This window comes from Pleuronectes platessa, chromosome 4 (assembly GCF_947347685.1).
Source record: "Pleuronectes platessa chromosome 4, fPlePla1.1, whole genome shotgun sequence".
Taxonomy (NCBI): domain Eukaryota; kingdom Metazoa; phylum Chordata; class Actinopteri; order Pleuronectiformes; family Pleuronectidae; genus Pleuronectes; species Pleuronectes platessa.
Window position 1 is genome coordinate 24,846,840 of NC_070629.1, and position 20,829 is coordinate 24,867,668.

The window sequence follows — 20,829 nt, forward strand, 5'->3', positions numbered from 1 at the left end:
CACACATGCTGCTGATTAGAAAAGGCATGTCTTTGTGGTGAAGGCTCAGTTTTCCACCACGCCGACACATGCACACACGTATGGAAATCTCAATGTCATTGAACTGGAGTAACCCTCTTTTAAGGTGAGGCCATACCTCTCAGCCAATCACAAAGGGCCGAGAATCAGGCACCCCGTCCTGAGCCAATCAACACGTTTGTGCTCTTTTCTCTCCCCGCTCTCTCTCTCTCTCTCTCTCTCTCTCTCTCTCTCTTTCAGTTTCCGTGGTTCCTTTTCATTCTTTCTGAAATACTATTTCATGACTAACAACCAACCGCCGCAGGAAGAAGTGGTTTCGCATTTCTCGGTGCGCGCTCGTCTGTCATCTTTTTCTTCTCCTCCCGAAGCTCTCGTCCCTGTATCTCTCGAGCTGGTGTGTCACGCCATTGTGTGCAACTCATTCATTCACAAAATACACAATCCCGGGGGAAATCCCTTCAACCCCCCCGCGTCCATTCTGCTCATGACTGTGTCTGTGTTTGCGCTGAGCAGGAGTGCTTCCCGTTTATGGTCACCTTTAATCCTTTTCCCTTTGGAGAGGCTGAAGTCAGCTTCAGGGCCGTGTGTGAGGGTAAGTGTGCTCAGGTATGTGCACAGATGTCCCACTGCGGGTGTAATTTGAGTTGAGAACACCATCAGCACCCTTCAGGGGGTTGCATAATCCATATCAAGCCAGGACATGGCTGTGTCTGTTCCTCAGTCAACATAGGTTCCCACGGAAAACCACAACATACAGTAAAGCTCATGGGGTCAGTTCCCATACATCAGGAGGATGGAGAGGTTGATAGGTGAGATCTTCTTAATAGCAAGTCTGTGTTTAAAGTAACATAAGCCTGCTTGGGAGGATTTCTGTTAATCGGATACGGAGGAGAAACTCAGTGATGGGGAAAGAGATTTGAGAGGAAAAAGGAGGATGACAGTAATACAAGTCAAGCCCCCCCAGGTTACAGTAACAACTAGAGTAAAACTGTGGTAAAATTCAGAGGGACAGGATGATAATACTACATACATGTGAAACAAGTTCGTTACCAAAGCCAACATGTTCACTGGTCAGCTTTGTCCTGAGCCTTCATCACGAGTTCAGTCTGATTTACTGTAGTTTAATATTACACAATTTTCTTCTTAAATGAAACTCCACCGTGATATTGCACAATTTCCCCAAAATCTCTAACGACACCAGCAGGTTCAGCAAACATGTGATAATGAAAAGTCTAGACAGTCCGTGATGTCCCACACAGCTGGGTCACCGGCACTGTGGCAACTGTAATGGGATTATTCAAAGAGTTAAACAAACTTTTTGTGGCAATTTTATACAAAGACAATCAGTAAATATTGATTACTGCAGATTTAAAGTCCCTACGAGTGGAATGAAGCTAAAACCAGCAGCTTCATCTTCAGGGATTCACTCAAAACATCAGAGCCAAAATAAAAATAAAACGTTGCCGATATAAATTGAGTTCCAATGGTTCTTTGCCGCAATCTATCACCTGGTGAGTCTAGTTCTAGCAGGGCGTGTCTCGTGCTTGCACCGATGATTCATGCCTCAAGGCCACAATGCAGGGTGGAACTCCTGTGTAGAGCAAATGGAACGTTTGGAGTTGGTGCTTGGCGACAGTATTGTGTTGAGCACAGGAGTGTAACCTAAACTACAACATCAAATCCATTTTAGTAACCAACAGTATTGTTATATAAAGAGTAAAGTAGTACGACATATGCTTGTAATTGATAAAATAAGCTGAAATTCAATTCTGGCACGAGTTCAATCATGTTCCCCTGTTTCTAATCCAACAAGCAGAACAACCAGGGACAGTCTGCTTCTCATTGCTCGATGCTTTTTATCTGGAGCAGTTAGAGCAGATGTAATTTTTGGACAGAAGACAATCCTTGTCCTCCAGTGTGTATTATTACTGTTACTGTTATTATTGCCAGACACATACAGGACACGTCCTGTGCACCAGAAGATGCTTGCAGAGTTGGACAATCTCTGTTTATACCATATTTTTTACAATATGAAGTATCACAGAGTTTAATGATACAGCTTATATAATAATGTCCTTGATGGAGCAGCTCTGTCTTCACGGATCCAAATATTTATTCATTGGTACCAGGCATGACAAGCTGGTATAACCTTGAGTCTGTGTGTGTTTTGGCTTTTTCAGTAGGCCAGTCTGTCTGTCTGTCTGTCTGTCTGTCTGTCTGTCTGTCTCTCTGTCTGTCTGTTTGTCTGCCTGCCTGTTTGTCTGTCTGTTTGTCTGCCTGCCTGCCTGTCCATCTGCCTGTCCATCTGTCTGCCTGCCTGTCTGGTTGCAGAAACAGTGAAGATACAGACAGAGAACTTTACAGATGAGTAGTTTAGATCAAAATGTGGAAACCACGAGTCCAGAGTTCTCATGTCATAATGTATAAAGTCCTCAAAGGTCAGAACCTGCTGCTGTGATCCCACTACAATAGGATCTTTAGTTGCTCAGCATGCTCACCTGACCAGGGCAATTTAAAAACGATAAATTGTGGTAATTTTTATTATTGTGTGATTTGGTTTAATATTGCACCAAAATATCTTAACGGGGAAAAAGCGGAGGAGTTACAGGCAGGGCTGATATTAACCACAAAGCCTTATCTCTAATTCTCAAGAAGTTTGAAGAAGGACCGTTTAATTTTATGAGCTCGCACAGACGCCGACCGTGAGGAGGCTGCAGAACCAAAGGCAAATAACATTTTATGGTTACTTATATTTTATTGCATTTTTGCCTTTTAGTGGAATCTCACTGCGACGGAAGAGCACAATGGTTCACATTTGCAGATACATATGCACCAGGATCGCTTTGCACCAATTTTTATGTAAACTTCAATCGATCAGTATCGCCTTCCAAACCTGATAAACTTAATGGAAGTATGTGTTTATGTTGTTTCAAAGTATTTATTTGTATATATATTAGGTATTTATAAAATAAATAAATAAATACAGAACATGTTCCATTTTACACACTTTGGTGTAGTAACCCTCATTTAAGGTGAAGAACCTTTCCGACGGATCCTCGAATGTTTTTTTTTTTTAAATATGCAAATTGAAATGTACTTACAAACTATAATAAATACTGCAAACAATATTAAATAGTGTACGTATTTTCAGAAAACTTTACTTGGAAATGATAAGGAACCCATAAACCTTTACAATAAAATATGACTTGATATTATTTTAAGTCGCCACATTTAAGGGATTTTCAATGTGGGATGAGTGTATGACCTCATTGCACTTACACTGCCCCTCCCCACTGTCTTCAACAAAAGTGTCTTTGAAATATGCTGCTGGTATTAAAAGATTAACAGTAAATCCTCATTCCACACCAGCGTGGCTCTGATGAAAAGTGAAGTTCCCTTTGAGGTGGGATCTGTCTGCTGCTGCACCGACTCGGCCTGTAGACAATCCACTGTGTTTGATCCACTGTAAAACCAAAGATCTTCTGAGCGCAGGAATCAAACCATATGACTTCAAAGACAAATGCATTTCATGGGTTTGGCTTGGCGGCGGTAAAATGCGTCTCTGTCCTGAGTCCACGTCATAAAAAAGACCAATGTCCATGTTTCACAGTCTCGTAACACTTTAGTGAGTTGTTTCAACCTAAGCCTGTCCATGTAGTAACAGGCTAAAGCAGCCGAGAACCACCACATGCAGATTAAACCAGAACTAAAAACATTAGTAAATGTTTTGTCGTGTGACTTTGTCGTAAAGCGGATTATCTTTGTTATGCACGCAGGCGAAATAGAATGTAATCATACAAGCAGGGAACTGGCTTTAAGTCACACATGGTCCATAAAGGCCATTGTTCAGCAAACACATGGTGTCACTCTGTGGTTAACATGTGGAAAACAAACATTTAGAATGCTGATAAAGGGCTGATACACCCGCACCCACAGGAACGAGGCACGTCAAAGAGTCTCCCCCATTCCCAGTAACCATCACTGATAAATGAGAATCTGAAATTCTCCTCCAAATCGAATTAAGCACAATGTAAATTCAGAAAAAAACATTAAAATCATACACAGCATCCCTCTGTGCAGCCTGCCGACCTCCTGCCCAGACTGTGTTTGTGTAGTTCAAAATGTTTAATCTGATTTCAAGCAGTTTAATCGACGTGTCTCGTTGGAAATTCAGCGTAGACGAGAGTGAACGTATTCTTTTGTAACATGTGAGAATTACATAAATCCTATTCTCAGCAGATTACAGTTTTTTTTTCACTTGCTTTCAGCTCCGAGGGCATTTCTTTGCATTCCTCATTCATGTCTGGCTCGTTCCCATGAGAAAGTCTCAGCCTACACCTCTGACACCATGAAACGGCCACAGAAGAAACGACAATGGTCCGAGCAGCATCAGAGGCGGTGTGTGTGTGTGTGGGTGCGTGTGTGTGTGTGTGTCTGTGTGTGTCGGAGCACAGTGAATCATACAGTTCAATATTAGCAACAGTGATGCTCTGTGCGAGTCTGTGGGAGAGCTTCAGGGTTTGTGTTCTTGCACTGTTGTGAAGACCAATTACATTTGAGTGAAACCCTTTGCTAGGATAATGAGAACATACTGGCTGTTCCTTCGTTTCATCCAATAATAAATCATAACTAATTGACACTTTTATGGTCTTGCGTGGTGCTGGTAACATGTGAAGTACAAAAAAAAAGCAGATGAAAGAGTTTTAGAGAGAAATTCCTATATTGTAGCTGATATTTTCTCATCTAAGAACACCTACGAGTGCCATGCAAGCAAAGTGTGAAAGCATAATTGGGTTATGGGGGGGGGGGGGGGCAGCTATGGCTTAGGGGGTTATATCGAGTCATCCACTAACCAGAAAGTCAGTCATTCGATCCCTGGCTCGATCAATCTTTGTGCCGAAGTGTCCAAGAGCAAGATTGTGAACCCAAAATTGTCCCTGATGGCTTTGCCAGAAAGTGCCCCCCCCCCACACACACACACATGTCAGAGAAATTGATTCAGTACTTTTTGCGTAATCCTGCTGAAAAACAAACATAAAAACGAACAGGACAGGAGCGGGAACATGACCTTGACAGTGAGGGTCATTATGTGACAACACAATTCAGGTTGAAATTACACGCACACACACACGCACTGTGATGACTGCAGGGAGGAGATCAATAGAAATGTGACAACTTCACCTTTTTATTTGGGTTTCACCTTCCATGACCCTGCTTTATGCCGTGTGCGGGATTTGATTCGCTCTGACTTTACTGAGTGACCTGAACTAAAGGTTTTCTAATATTGACTCAGACTCAGGTCACCGACCACTCAGGTGTCTTTCAAACAGACTGTAATGTTCTATTTTAGGCCCGTCCCCGAACCCATGATTCAACTTTCACACACATCTCGTTGAGGGTAACTTTAGGTACATCGAATGGCTTAAAGGAAGAGTTCACCACTGTAGGAAATACACTTATTCTCCTTCTTTCTGAGAGTTAATTGAGAAAATCCATATGAATCTAAAGTGTGCATTAAACTAGAATTGTTATAGGAAAAGATTAGCTTAGCTTAAAGACTGGAAGCAGGGGGAAACAGCTAGCCTAGGTCGGAACTTATCTAAAGTTTTAGTTCTTAACACTTTTGATGTAATTTGTATTCATCTGTACACAAACATAAAATAAATGATTACAATTTGGGGTTTTACCTTCAGTTTGGTGCACGACAAACCAAACTTGATTGATTAATAAGCTGTAGAAACACGGTAGTAGACCTATTTTTGAAGTATTTATTCCAAATTACCCCTTCAAAAGGTTAAACACTCTTCAGATCAATATTTGGATGAGATTCCATTAAATACAACTCGGTGACAAACACAGCCTTTGACAGTGGAACAGAGTTTTGCGTGTTAACCATCAGGTTTTAGATATTTCCTGGGAATAGAAACAGAAATTGAAATAAACCATTTGTGCTTTACCCAGTTCCTGTTTGGAAGATAACTCTGAAAATACCATTTGACATCTGGGAAGAAGTCGTGGCAAATATGTGACATTCAGACACAGGCAGTAATTCTCCATTCAACAGGAGAAATTCCATGAGAGAAAGGGAAGAGAGCTGATTCGGATTCAGACAGCTGCCTGGGTCATCTGGGTTTACATGGAAAGCTCCTCAACCATTGGCCCGCTGGTCTCTCCAGTTGTACTCTGTGGACGGGGTGTGGTCATTGTCGAATATGGTGTGATGCTGGGACGTCCTGTCGGCCGGGGAAGGGAGCCTGAGGTCAGCTAGGAGCTTAGAGCCAGACACAGGTTCTGGCTGAGATCGTTTGGGGCGACGAACCCCTGACCTCACATGACCTCTGCGCTCTGGAACTTTAAGCACAGGAAATAAAGCTCTTTCATGGAAGACATGAGATTATAACCACAGTTAATTTCACTCAACTTTTTAGCCTTTAATATCCAAAAATCCAAAACATATACACAGATATAATATTATTAATTATAACCCTCGCTACCATTTTTCTTTGCACATTACAGAACTTTGCTTCTGTCTCTCAAACCTACATAAATATGTTAAATCTTATTAACCAGAAAGATGACGTTTTTAAAAGCGGAGAACTCATGAGTCCCACAAATAGAAGATGGTTATTTCAGCTTGTGTTGGCAGACGTCCTTCATCATGAAGTCGGGCCTCTGGTGATGAACTTGACCTCAGGAACTCTCCTTGGAACTCGTAAAACAGGAACTGATGCGTCTAGCAACAGCTCCGACTGAGAGAAACCTCTCCGCCTGCAGCTGCAACGTTGTATAAGGCAAGGCTGATCCCACACCAATGTGTTCAAGGTAACAAGGAGACAAATGTGACTCCATAACAGCCGTGTCAACGTGTGACGTGTGTGCATCAGGAGACCTGTGGAAAATCGCCTGACCTCGCATGGCCACCGGCTCTCACACGCAGGGACCGGCTGACAGTGTAATTATAGACGCGTGTAAACAAACAATGTATGCACTGTCAAAACATAAACATGGGCCGCAAAGCCTGTGATCTCTGATTGGTTGTTTATTTTGACCAGTGTATGTTCTCCCACTTAGAACGAGTCCTGTGAGGTGCCCTCTACTTTCCTCTTGACGTCTCGATGTCCCCGTGAGACACAGTGCGGAGCCACGTGCAACGACCTGACAATAAACAAGAGGCAGATATTTTACCATTATGAAGAACTATAAACCGTGTCTCCACTTCCTGTATCTGAAATATCCCAGATACTGCGCTGTGTATGTATATGGAGCCGGAGTCTGTGAAACCCCTTGTATCAAGGTCCTGCAGATACATCCGCGGCAACCAATCAGAGTCAGTCTCAGCTGTCAATCATCACAATTCACCCCATTTTCTTTACAATATCAAATAATAAATTGATTCCAAACTTATTGGAAAAATTACAGAAACCACCTTTGAGTCGAATCTATTTCATGTGAAGGCTACTTAGAGTTTTTTACTCTCACAGTTAAATGCAAGTCATCAAAATGACAATTACTCATGTGGAACTGCCATATATCAGGAACTCGTACTTTCATGTATTTGATTGATCAACACTGCAACTTGCTGATAAAGGTTTTTTTTGTAGTAAAAGCTGAGCTGGTTCCCCCCCCCTACACTTGTGCTGCATTGGCACCTCTGCTGTGCCACCAGACTGGCTCCATTCAAATGAATGAGAGGGCTGCATTGCACAAGGTCTAGTCTCGACTTTGCTGATTGCAGCGATTGGGAGAGTTACATGAACGACGTCATTTTGCTTTTCATCTTCTTTAATTGATAAAAGAAATAATCAGTGTCTCTGTCCCTCAGGCTCACGTCATCGATCCGAGGGAGAAAAGGCCAAACAGATGATTCAAGCTGGATTCTTCACAACTAAAACATGAAGCTTCTCTTGTGCTGAAAGCAAAGACGGGTTCATGTTTGATTTGTCCCGCTTGATCCTCCACTGCACCTGGGCTTTTCCATTTTCAGATAACCAACCAAAACATTGTCCTCACATCACATTTCCAGCGGATCATTTGTCCAAACAGACTTATGAAAGATCATACTCCGGTCCGGTCCACCTTCATCCTTCTCACAGCTCACATTCCTAGAAAATTCAAGAGGACGTCTTACTTGGAAACCACGGAGAGACCATATGACCTCGGTGCTTTCAACTCCAGCCAGACTTGGACTGACGTGCCACAACCACTCAGCTGGAGTACAGCACATGTCGTGTGTGTGTGTGTGTGTGTGTGTGTGTGTGTGTGTGTGTGTGTGTGTGTGTGTGTGTGTGTGTGTGTGGAGTTCAACAACGAGCTCTGCTGAGAGTTTCCACTCGACCGCTGTGACGTTCTCAGATGTTTCCCGAGATCTCTCAAACTGCTCCTCACTCTGACTTTGACATCAGTGCGTGCGTGGACCACCAGGATCACCCCCCCCCCCCCCCTGCCCCGCCTCTCTGCTGCTGGTGCGTGGCTTGAGCCAACATCCCAACATGTGGCATTGTATTCACCACCACCCTTTAATCTGGATGGCACGTGGCACGGGGGGGGGGTTAACAAGCAACACAGACCCGCACATGGCATGCTGCGCCTAATGGTTTGGAAGCAATGACAGACACACCGCCTGAAGGACCATGAAAAGAAAACATTTAGATCTGCAAACGTACTCAAGTTCATTCAGGTGGATTGTAAATGTGCACGGTTTTGTTAAATCTTCTTTTATCAGCAGTCTGAATCCAGAGCCTCTTCTCGGCAGTGCTGCAGTTATAATGTAAATATATTTATATATATAAATACAAATAATTCTGAGAAATATTTCTATAATTTCATATAAAGATTTCTGAGAAATATTTGTTCCTTTTAGAATTAAATGATGAACTTTTAATTTGTGCTGCCGTCAGAGAAAATGGTTTTTATCTGGTTGGTTTCCTTTTTTCGGTTTTTAACCAGAGGAGTTCCTCTGAATTTTCAAGAAGAAAGAATGGAACAGAAACCTAACAATGGTTAACATCGATATGTCAACTTTAAAGAGTGTTTGACATTTGAGATTTATTCAGAGACGCACCTGGCGGATCAGCATATGTCCTGAATTTATACTGTAAACTGTGCCACCTACAGTAAAAACACACTGTCAGCATCCGAAACCTGATCTGGATTTAACAACTTGAAATACCAGTCAGGCACAGTGGGAACAAAGCACTTTCTAATCTTGTGTTTAGAATTTTTGTGTCATTGTTCATACTCGGATCTTGAATTGCGTCTTTCAACAAAAGATCCAGTTTAAAAAATCAGGTTAACATGAATTTTCTCGGTAGCTGCCGTTTAAACCCAGGACTCACTAAAACCTGGAAACGTGGTTTGACACCGCTATGTTTACCAGAGGCCGTGTGCAGGAAGTAATCCCACCTCACCATAACAGTGGTGTCAAAGTGTGACGTGTGCACCAGGAGTAATGTGGAAAACCGTCTGCCCTCACACGCCCACCAGCAAACACAGCCGCGGGACCAGGTGACAGGGTAATTATAGACGCATGTAGACAAACTATGTGTGAACTGTAGAAACCTGAACACAGGCCGCAAAGGACGTGATCTCTGATTGGCTGCTCATTTTGAACAGCTCATCTGTGGTAGGTCACTGTGGATTGTGTGTGTTCCTGCTTAGAAAGAGTTGTGTTGTTACATGTGAGCTGCTCTCGGCTTTGTAAACCCCCCCCCGATATGTAACACAGAGCCGTGTGATAACATATATGACAGGCAGATATTTGACAATGATGTAGAACAGGAAACGCCAACAGTCGCATGCAGCTTGTGACTGGGGATCTATTTGTAGGATAGGGTCATGTTTAAATGTAAATGATTCAGATGAATGGGTGGAAATGTTTGAGGGTCAACCGACAACAAACGCACTTTCCCAAGTTGTGTTTTGATTTATGTTGTGTGCTGTTGTTCATATGTGGATTTTGAGTTGTGTCTTTTAAAAAAAGATTCACCGGAGCTTCGTTCAAAGAGGCACTTTCACTGAATGTTCTTTATAACCCAGGACTCACTGAAATCTGGAAGGTCATTGGATTTCTTGATGTTGATTGTAGCTTAATGTTGACATGAAAACATTCAAAGTGTTGATAGTCTTCTAATGAAACTTGTGGCAAGAAATCCAATAAGGAAATTCATTAAAAAATGATAAACTTTTTCTTCAATCATCTGAAGGACAGTATGAGACAGTAAGAGAAAACATGGGTCTAGGTTAACGACCAGGATTAAGTGGTGCCACAGGTGAAAACGGCCATTTGCAGCCATGGCAGAGTCCATATCTGCAAACAGACACCTGCCAAAGACAATTCATCAATCTCCCACTCTTAAAACAAATAACGACAACTTAGAAAACTCCGTCCACTCATGTTCATCAACTTCAAGTTAGGAGTTTCTTGTCAAACAACCTTCAAGAGTTTAAAAACACCCGCCTCACCCACGACCAGTTCTAGAATCTCAACTGGTCGAGCAGACTGGGACTAAAGAGGCAGATGGAATTGAGAAGGTTAAGAGACTTCATGACTATAAAAGCTGAAATGAGTCACTAAATGAACACTGGGTGGTGTGGTGGTCAGTGTGGTGGTCAGTGTGGTGACCCCATGGCTCCGTGTTTCTAGGAACAGACGGACTCACGGCCTCGCTGGATGGAAGTCGTCTGACTCGTGGAAAATTGGTCACTGCTGCAGCGAGTCATTCACACGAGAGCGAAACAGGGATGAGGAGAAATATAAGCAGAGAATAAACTGGACACAAAAAGATGTTTCTATAGATAAAAAGTAGGAGGAATCACGGAGGATGACTCAGGGGGACTCAATCACCAGATGTCAAGTGTACCGGGATGTTTCCTCTCTTACTAACCTCCCTGGCATTTCACTGACAACAAAGACATCGGTGTGTTTCGAGAAATATTTCCGTTCCTGAGCAGGAGGTTGCCACTTCGCCGCTGCATGCACCGACACATGCTGTTGTGTCATGGCAGAGGAGGAATGCATGTGGAATTCCAGATTCATTACGAGTCACGATCTAAGATTTATGCTATGTTGAAAGATAGCTACTAGTGAGCCTTTAAGCATGTGTGGCAACAAAGAGAAGCAATTACAAATACAGGAAAGAATTCTGCTCTGTTCGCCGTGTTGCTCCACAGACAGTCGCCCGCAAATGTTGTACAGTAACTTGTCTATTTAGTCACGAGTTCTCCAGTTTGCAGGGAGATATCGAGATGTCTGGACTGAGGAAATGAGCTACTGGTAAATCAGATGTGACGAGGACTAAAGAACATCTTTATTTCCAAACTGGCTCATGATTCAAACAGAATAGAGATCAAAAGCAAGGAGGTATCAAAAAGGTGTTGGCTCCCCCTGTACACCTGGCTGATCCTCAGGTATCAGTTTCACTAAGGCGTTGCCACCAACACTCGAAAATTGCAGTTGTGGCTCGATTCACAAATTATTGTCAAGGCCGCTTACAGGCTCATCAGTCCAAATCGAGGGGAAGGATGTGGGCTCATAGTGAAACCTGGGATCAGCCAGGGACGGCACCGTGGCACAGAGGGGCAGCACCGTCGCCCCACGGCAGAAAGGTTCTTGGTTTGAATCCTAGTTCAGTTACGACCCTATCGCTGTCCAAAGACCTGCACATTGGAGTTAGGTTAATTAGAGAATCTAAATAAAGTCAATGTAAACTGGGATTGGGATTGAGACCCCCCCCCCCCCCCCATCACCCTTAAAGTGGTACAGACAATGGATGGATAGGAACTTTCACCAGAGATCGGACAGTGACCAATACAGAAGACACAGGCAACGGTTTCTACAAATAACAGGTGCATTTATTTTTTTTCCAAAAAGTTATTTACATTATATACATAGACACAACCCCAAAAAAAAGAAGCCACAAACGGTAACAGTAACATGACGCACAAAGCCTCCTCAAAAAGATTGTGTGCAACGAGATCCGGTATCTCCTTCAGTTATACAGTGTATCAGTAATCTCTCAGCAGAAAGGCACATATCTTGGGCACAACACACACACACACAATCACCCACATATTTAAAAAAAAAAAAAAAAAAAAAAAACACACACAGACTCACACACAGACACGCACACAAATACTGCAACTGGGATGTGCTCTGATAAATAATGTTGGTCTTGCAGTGCTTCCATTCTATTCATAAATAGGAAATATTTAAAAAATGTACAGTACAGTGACTACAATTGCTGGTGTTTGTCCCCAGGCACAGATCTGTATTCTACTTTACTACAGTCCACACAAAAAAGGAACTTTCTGCAACTCTCACAGGCCATTTGACATTAAGGACCGCCCCAGCTTCCAGCCTGCAAGGAGACCTCCTGCTGTCTCGTACGCTGGACAGAGCCCAGAGTCCACGTTTTCAGAAGTTACCAGAAAACTTCCAGACGCTGAAACCTGAAGCTCGTCCCCACCGTGCGCCGATCAATCCTCCTCCAAACGAAAAAGTGCTCGCATCAAGAGAAGGTAGTGCTCCTCGTTGATCCATGTTGGGTCCCCCGTGGTGACGGTGCATTGGTTGTTGGAAGTGCTGAGTTGTTACATGGGCAGCCTGTTGATCGAAACAGAAGAACAATAAAAAACCATACCTCAGATTGCACAGGAGCCAGATATTTAATGCGTACTTATTTGCGGCCTTTCTAAAAATCATATAATGTTTCGTACCTTTTTCTAGGTTTCACTTCCCAGCCGTCACGACACTTCACAAACGTTACGGCCTCTCCTGGTGAGATTTCAGTTTTTGAAGGGTCTTGAGCACAGAAAGTAAATCTGAAACATAAAAAGAAAAACAACAACTTAATAACTGTTCAACCAGTGTAATAAAACTTTATTCTGCACACTGAGCAGATGTGTGGTCTGTACTCAGCTTCTCCCTTTGACTTACTTCTTCTGCGTTTCTCCCGCTTTCACACGAATGCGCCGGACTTCCAGGACGGGTTTGGGGGGTTTGGCGTTCCAGGCCCAGAAGGACTTCTTCACGCTCTTCCACATGGAGCTCCAGGACTCATCGTTTCCTTCCCAGCTCAGACTGATCTTCAGCAGGTCCCCAATCTCCTTCTCAGTGAACACCAGGAAGGTGTTGGTCAGGTTCAGACCGATGACGTTGTCGTGGCTGAACAAAGATAAACCAGGTTAGGTCAGATGTGTGCTCAAGTGGATTATTGTAATTCCGCATTTATTAGAGGATTAAAAGTCTAAACTATTGAAAACCGGTAAGCCTCGCATGACAATCTAAGCCCCTGGGATGCCTCTCTGCTGATATATGGTATTTCTTTTTCCATCCAAGAATTCCAACAAAGGCTTTAATCAGCATTAGCATCTATGGAAACTTGACTGACTGAGGTTCCTCCCCCAGTCTGAGCTTGTACTGCGTAACAAACCTACGTGACTGGCACTTTGAAAAGGTCAGTCAGTACAAACATAGTTCAAGTTCAAATTCCAAATTTACAGTCACAAGCCTGAGTGCTTCTGCGTACCACAGGCAGCGGAGCGACCAGATGGGGGTCAGTATCGACCCAGTGCACAGTGGCTTTATAGATTGTCATGTTGTGGCGTTTGGGGACTCTGCAGGATTTAGGTTTTGTACTTACACATCGACAGATATCTTGGTTGTGTCGTTGTTGGCGCCGTATAACTTGACAAGGAAGGTGGGATCTGCGTTGTCGGAATTTTTTCTGTTGAACACGTGCATCTTCATCTGGTAGTGGTAGCCTGGAGAGAAAAGAGAAAATAAGTTAATAGTCAATCGACCGTGGAGCTGTGTGCAGTAGTAGTTTACACGAGTAGCTGGAATCGTAAATGATGCGAGATATGAACTTTAACTGTAAGCAACTCTACCATATCTCAGTATAGTTTCTTATCAGTAGTACTCTAGGAAATAAACATAGTAGTAAAAGATAAAGGCAAATTGACAGATCATATCTGGATGGTAACGTACCTCCGAAGGGAGTGATGGCATTTGTCTTCAGGTACATTTTACTGTTACGCCTCTTGCGCATCTTCCTGGTGTTGTAGCCGATGTTGTTGCATCGATTTTTCCGGCAGCTGAGGCAGATGCCCTTCTTGAAGCGATCGGGGCCCGTGCACTGGTAGGCAAAGCTCATGTGGTCCTTGCTCATCAGGGAGTCCACGAACAAGTGCACAGCGCGCTCGTGCTCACACTTCATCACCTCCATGAAATCTGCAGAAAGAGAGGATGGCAGGTTAGCTGGGCTACAGCTTCAAAAATAGATAGAGTCCAAAATTCCCAATTTCTATAGATTTCTGTGTTTATTGTAAAGAACGTACTTCCTGCAACTGCCAGCACGTCACCCAGAGCACAGCCGGGCTGCACATCGCCGCCATTGGGGTAGATGTCAATGTCCCCAATAGGCTGCTGGATGCCAATGCTCACTCCCAAAGCCTCTCTGGTGTATGTGTGCAGAACGTCCACAAAGTCGGCATCGTCTGGAGAGAGACGCTTCCGTTCCTCCACTCCCTCAAACATTGGTCCTGCTGGGTCTAGACCTATTAGAAACACAAAGAGACTTGGTGTCAGGAGACAGAGGCAGCACCATCTTTGAGTCGGGTTTATTCCAGATTCATGTTGCACTGAACTCACCAGTAATTCTGCCGATGGTCCCTCGTACAAATGTCCCAGCGTAGCCGGCTACATGAGCGCCTAAGCTGTAGCCAATCAGGTGCACGTTTAGCAGAGGCAGCTGATGCTCATCCTGTGAGAAAGAAAAATGACGACACTCATCAGCAGCTGCCGCCACGAACCCGAACTGAACAAATCCTGGATCTCAGCCAGTGATGATCCACCGTGCCTGCAGCCGAGCCAAGCTCAGTTAACCCGGACCACATCTACTGACAGACCCGTCCATGCAACAGAGCCTCCACCAGCTGTCTCAGTTTGTCTCCATGAAATACTCTTTGTCCATGTTTACAACTAAGTGGCAGGACGCCTGAATCCTTCCTCACTTGGTCCAATTGTTGGACAGTCCTGAATGAGAATTGTTGTCTCTGCCTCTGAAGTGTTAAATAGACTATAATCCTCATTAGATTCCCCTGTCAGCGTTGATCTAATGGTTCTTAAAGAAGCAACACAACACAAGGAATGGAGCGATTGCCTTGGGGCGAAGTTTTGATTTCGGAAATCATCAAAATGGATTTCTTCAAACACGTTTTGGCACTTCTGTCAAGCTCACAGAAGACCTCACATGATCTCACTGCAGGTAAAAAACAGAAGGGAGGCCGGTTCTTGTGGATTTGCAGGAACTCAGCATTACTGACTCAACTGTCGAGGCTGCTCAGACATCCCAGACATTAGCAAATCCATTTATATATACACACACTAAAGAGACCTTGCATTCATAAGACCAAGCGCAACAAAGTTTAACCATTTCTGTGCCAGGACGGGTGCAGCCTGACCAAATTATGTATTTGCATGGTCGGATTATTTTCAGCAGAGCACTCAGGACTCATCAGGTGAGAGCAAGTGTACGTGGAGAATAAAAGGCCTACACACCTGTAGCCAGTTTATCATGGTGGCAATATCGAGGCCAACACTGTGGGTGTGGTTGACTGCGTCGGGGTACAGCTGCTGAGCCATCATTATCCAATCCACGACCACGACGTTGGCGTCGCTTTCCCGCTGCATCAACGCGGAGACCAACTTTTGCATCCAGCTCTCGAATATCCCGCTCATCTGAGGGAGAGGAAAAGGGGGATAATGGGAGTCAGGCAAACGGCTTTAATGGGATGTCCTCTCCCTGACAGTTATTTCACGTTCACATGATGAATTTCAACAATCAAAGCCCTCTCCCCTCCGATCATTCAACACTCAAGCTACACTTCCCTCTGTGAGGTGAGGCTGGGCTTTATCGTCTGTGACCCAGATGGAGAGGGGATCTGAAACTAGATATGATGATAGAAAATAAATGTTGGCTCACGTACCGTCCAGCCGTGGATGATGAAGATGGTTTTGGCTGTGGCATTGAAGCCACACTCCTCTAGACGATCCTTCTTGCCAGTCTGCAGGTAGCAGCCCTCCTGCTCAAAATCCAAACTCTTCCTCATGTTGTACTTGACCACGCCATCGATTGGCTTGTCGGTTGACAGCTCATCCAATTCACTGTCTTGACCTGAGGGGGAAATGACCAACGTTAGATCAAACCGAGAAAATACACTGATTCAAAATGTGTTTTCCTCCATCTCTTTCCTGATCTTTACAATGACTTTAAAACAAGAAAGAAGAAGTTCACACCGATCTCTCCACATTTCAAAGATAAGTCAGAAAACCATTCAGCCCCTGATCCCTCACACTTGCATGGGGGAGACTGAAGCAGCCAATCATCTCGCCCTCGCAGCCAACATCTGCTACAATAAAGGGTTCAAGTTGTACCGGAGACGCAGGCGCGGAGCCCAAATGTCACCGTCACCCTTCTCTTCTTTTATTTCAAACTCCGTGACACAACTGCAGCCGGATCTCTGCAAAGCTGGCGAGGACTTACAACACAGTGAGCTCTCATGGTCTGAGGCTCAGACTGCAAAATTGAAACTCTGGGCTTGAAAAGCAACATCAGGATTCTGGCAGTTTACCCGCAGGAGGAAAAAAATAAAATAATAACATGTGTAAACTCAGCCCTCAGCTATTTTAAACTCCTGCTCTCAGAGGGAGTCATTCTTGGTGAAGCAAATGAGTGATTTTAAACCGCAGGGCAGAAACACCAGGTCTGGGTTTAAATGAAAATGATGAACTCAACACCCTCTGGTAATGGGCCACACCGACCAAAATGACTTCAGCTGGGCAGTAAAGACGGCGGTGAGCGGTCTGTGGTAAAACGAGGGTTCAGCAGAATTATCTTTTCCAAATAGTTCACACACATAGAGGGAGACGTGGCGTTGTGCGTCCTGCTCTTGGTGCATATTTGCTGCCGCTCTCCCAAAAAGGACACGTCGCAGTCTTGTCTTTGAAATCCATCCCGGTTTTCTGTCTCTCTCTGTCCAGGCACACTTGTTCCCACCATAGACTCTATAGGTTCCTACTCATTATTAAGCCCCATCGCCCCAAAACGCACCGGAGCCCTTTAGGCAGGGAGGAGAGAGAATTCTAATATCATGCTTCTTTAAATTATATTTCCATTTACGCACACCTTTTACGCACTTTACGCGTGCCACGTTCGGTTTTAAAAGCTCCCCCCTTTTGGTGCTGGGGAAATGAATAAATGATAGTGATGAATGGAGAGTGGTGCACAAAGCCTTTCTTACCTTTGAGAGCGGCGTTTTCTCCAAGCGCAGGGGCGAAGAGCGCAGCGGCACACTGGAGGAAAATCCACAGTAAAAGGGTTTTATGATTCATCTCTCAGTCCCACGCGAGTGTTAAAGGGGGATCGGAAGCTCCCTGGGAAAAATAGAATGTGTCTTTGTGTCGCCGGGTTTCTGGTGGCGCCTCGGTGGGTAAAGTGGATGAGATCTGAATCCAGTGGCGACAAAGAGCGAGCGAGTGAGCCGGTGGTGCGTTACTGTGCGTTGCGGTGCGTGCCTCTGTGCATGCGCCGCTCCTCAGACGTGTAAACTTGCCGGGAGGGTGTCATTACAGTTTTAAATAGTTTCTCCTTTTCAGTCATCTGATCATCGGCTGATCTATCGAGCATCTCATTGGTCAAGCCCCCATTTGTTTACGTTGAAGGCGTGGCGAAACTGAATGGAGTCGTAGTAGGCTTCTCACGTTGCGCGTGTTTTTTTTTTTTGCGGGGCGTGTAAGGCTGACGCAAGCAGACTTAAAAAAAAACGGATCCTGTAGCTATAGTGTTGGTATGAAGGTCATTTAGCTTTGTTGCCTCGGTGCGTGCGAACAATGCGTAAAAAAAATAACCATTTAACAGCCCGAGAGTCTCGGAGAGGCGCTGACAGGATGATCTGACTCCACAGGATTCGCACAATATGATTCCTTAACCATAAAACAATATCACATAATCTCCCTCTGCTCATTTCCATACGTGGGAAACCCTCCTCAGCGCGTCTAAGGGAATATTTAAAAGGCTCAGGGCCGTGTTGTGGGTGGGGGTGAGGGGGGAGGAATGGTGAGGCTCCCTCCCCCATGAAGGCATCGTGCCCTCTGTCTGGCGCACATCCAGCCATCGGTTTAGCTCACCGACCAGTTTCAATTGATGAGGCGAAGAATGGGCGCACTCACGCAAGGGTCCCCCGCTACAATAACACCACTGTGTGTGTGCACACGCATCAGGCCCAGCGGGAGGAAGTGTCACCTGCCGCCCCAGCAGCCCCTGGTACTCTGCACAGCCTCCACATGCATCTCTGCAAACACAGCCATGCTGCTGCTGCTGCTCACAATATACACAAGGTCAGTGCAAGTGCTACAATATATATCCTCAAACACAAACAAAGCCCCCCCCCACACCAGGTTGCTGCACAATTGTGTCTCTTTCAAATATCCATGTGTTTTCTGCTGAAATGTGCCATATAAATCACAGATACTTTTTCTTTATATGAATTGTTTCCTGTTCTTTAACTTAGGAAACACTGCAGGCAGGTGGTTGCGTGATAGGAAAATGAGGGATGTTGGCAGAGAACAGCAACATGTAGGCACAACAAGGTGACACACTGCATTAAACACATGTCCCACTCAATTTTTTCTGTCCAGTCCATATCCAATCCTCTCAATGCTGCCAGATTCACCGTGACTTGCACGGACATCACCAGAAATAAATGACATCTTATCCCTTCTTTTTTTAAATCATGCATTGAGATTAAAAAAGTAGTCTTCAAAGGATGAGAGTGACGCTGAGCTCGATGCAGGAGCATCCAAAATAACATCGTATTTTTGGAGCTGGGTCGAGATCTTGAGTATAAATAAACATAATATACATGATGCTGCAACTGCAGAGGGCACTACAGTTCATCTGGTGGGATGATACAGTTCAGTGAAATCCCCCCTGCTCACTCTTAAAGAATTGATTTGTCCATTAACATCAGGCATGTCTGCAGGGTCGCTGTCATTGCTTCATGTCAGGATGTGTTGTGTCAGGATTGGGAATCATGTGAAGACATCGGTACCAGTCCTTGTGCGCACAGTCAGTGGCAATTCATCTGGTGATTCATTTCCTGTTCAGGCTCACGAAGGACCAGCGCTTTTCAATGCAGGCAATGTGTCTCTATAGGGTTCAAGAGGAAAAGTCACGGGTTGGTTCATCACAACGCTTCTGATGTCTGTGCCCATTTGGAGACTTTCCTGTTGACTTTCCGACAGAAAACAGAGCAAAGGGCGGACGAAGGTCAAAGGTGCTCATGAGACAGAAGAACTCAGATGTCATTGGTTGAATGTGATGGTCACGGCTGCAGAGTTTCTTGTAAAATGTATAAATATTATAATTTGTAAAAATGGGTCCAGTCATAATGAAACCTTCAGTTCTGTTGCAGCAGAAGCAGAACCTGTACAGAACATACAATTGGCTGCATCGCTCCGAAAATATTTACAAGATCTAAATTTGCTAAAATTATGCAACCCTCCACTTTGTGGGTGAACATGAAGAATAATTCCTCTTGCTTTCAAAAGACCTCGATTCTGTTTTGAGACAAACACATGTTTAGCTTGTCAGACTTTTACAATTTACATCGCCTCCCTCCTTTGATTTTTGCGCTGTAGTTATTTGAACCTCAGAGTGACAGAAACTCTGCAGTTTGTCAAAAGAAGCACAAGGAATTCCCAGAATCAGTCTGTGGCACTGACCTGATGTTAGACACTGGATCTCATATTTTTAGACAAAGTCGCTTCTCATGCCCATAAGAAGTGTTACTGTTATTCTTTCCATCCACAGTCCTCAGCCGGCTGCCCAGTCTGAGTGCCAGTTTGATTCTGCACTGTGCTGCGCTTTCCCTGGTTTACAAGGTCTGCCTGGCAAGACCCAACAATGAGGTACAGTGCAATATTAAAATAATCATGCTGACCTACGCAGGCGGCTCTGTGTGCAGAGCAGAAAGAGTGTAACTCAAACATCTTCATCCAGGGAAAGCTTGTCCTGACGCACTCACTTCTTCAGCACCACAACCTGCAGCCTTCAAAACTATTGAATCGAGACACGGTTACAACTAGAACTCAGGAGCGCTCATACCTCCACCAAGGCCCAACAGACAGGCACCACCACACTGCACACACTCCTAGAGAGCAGTCTCCTGAAAAAGACCTGTTTCCCCCCCACATCAAGATCCATGAATTATTCCCTGGAAAATCACTGAAAATGTCAAAAAAACATCTCACAAGATAGAAGATTACTGGATCTGCGCCTTTTTGTGGATCCAGCCCCAAATTGAATGTGTTCTTTTCTTGGCCCATGTCCCACCCTTCCACAAAGTATCGTGGGAATCTACGTTTGGTCGGATTTGTGTAATCCTGCTGACAAACAAACAAACAAACAAACAAACAGGGGCGGAAATATAACCTCCTTGGGTCGATGCACTCAGGTTAATGGAGCTTTTTAAACACAGTTTATGTTTGAAAACATGTAACAGACACAATCATTGGCTGCAGGCAGGAAACCAACAGAGCATGATTTAATCTCAGGTTAATCTAGCCATGACTCAGTTTGATGCCATGCAGAATTTATGTTTACCCAGCGACTGATTCATGGGGTCTTCCCTGACCCATAATGCATCCTTCCACCAAGTCTCATGCTATTCCACCTTGCAGTTTTTACATAATTCTGCTCACAAACAAACAAACCAACTGAAACAACAACAACAACTACAAAAACAGTAAGG

At 44.4% G+C, this 20,829-nt stretch overlaps 1 protein-coding gene and 2 long non-coding RNA genes across 4 annotated transcripts; 1 reads left to right on the forward strand and 2 right to left on the reverse strand.

Annotated features, from left to right (window-relative positions):
- Positions 1 to 290: 290 nt before the first annotated feature.
- LOC128438443 (uncharacterized) lies at positions 291 to 4,657 on the forward strand. The gene is made up of 3 exons (XR_008338339.1): positions 291 to 412; positions 532 to 610; positions 4,287 to 4,657. It is a non-coding gene; the product is annotated as an uncharacterized LOC128438443 (long non-coding RNA).
- Positions 4,658 to 5,766: 1,109 nt separating this feature from the next.
- LOC128437652 (uncharacterized) lies at positions 5,767 to 8,407 on the reverse strand. 2 transcript variants are annotated; one of them, XR_008338249.1, is made up of 2 exons: positions 8,147 to 8,407; positions 5,767 to 6,369 (listed from the first exon to the last, which is right to left on the reverse strand). It is a non-coding gene; the product is annotated as an uncharacterized LOC128437652 (long non-coding RNA). The 2 variants fall into 2 exon arrangements; XR_008338248.1 differs by having other exon boundaries at positions 5,767 to 7,173.
- Positions 8,408 to 11,846: 3,439 nt separating this feature from the next.
- lipg (lipase, endothelial) lies at positions 11,847 to 17,651 on the reverse strand. Its single transcript, XM_053421326.1, has 10 exons — positions 17,320 to 17,651; positions 16,006 to 16,193; positions 15,578 to 15,757; positions 14,669 to 14,780; positions 14,356 to 14,574; positions 14,006 to 14,248; positions 13,659 to 13,779; positions 12,953 to 13,180; positions 12,733 to 12,837; positions 11,847 to 12,619 (listed from the first exon to the last, which is right to left on the reverse strand). Exons 1-10 carry the CDS (start codon positions 17,408 to 17,410, stop codon positions 12,607 to 12,609), a joined length of 1,500 nt encoding a protein of 499 aa, XP_053277301.1. The 5' UTR covers positions 17,411 to 17,651; the 3' UTR covers positions 11,847 to 12,606.
- Between the last annotated feature and the right edge of the window lie 3,178 nt (positions 17,652 to 20,829).

Coding starts and splice junctions, on each gene's coding strand:
- lipg (XM_053421326.1), bottom strand. CDS start 17,410: ATGAATCATAAAACCCTTTTACTGTGGATTTTCCTCCAGTGTGCCGCT. Junction 14,781..15,577: donor CCATGATAAACTGGCTACAG/GTGTGTAGGCCT, acceptor TCTTTCTCACAG/GATGAGCATCAGCTGCCTCT. Junction 12,838..12,952: donor GCGGGAGAAACGCAGAAGAA/GTAAGTCAAAGG, acceptor TTTATGTTTCAG/ATTTACTTTCTGTGCTCAAG.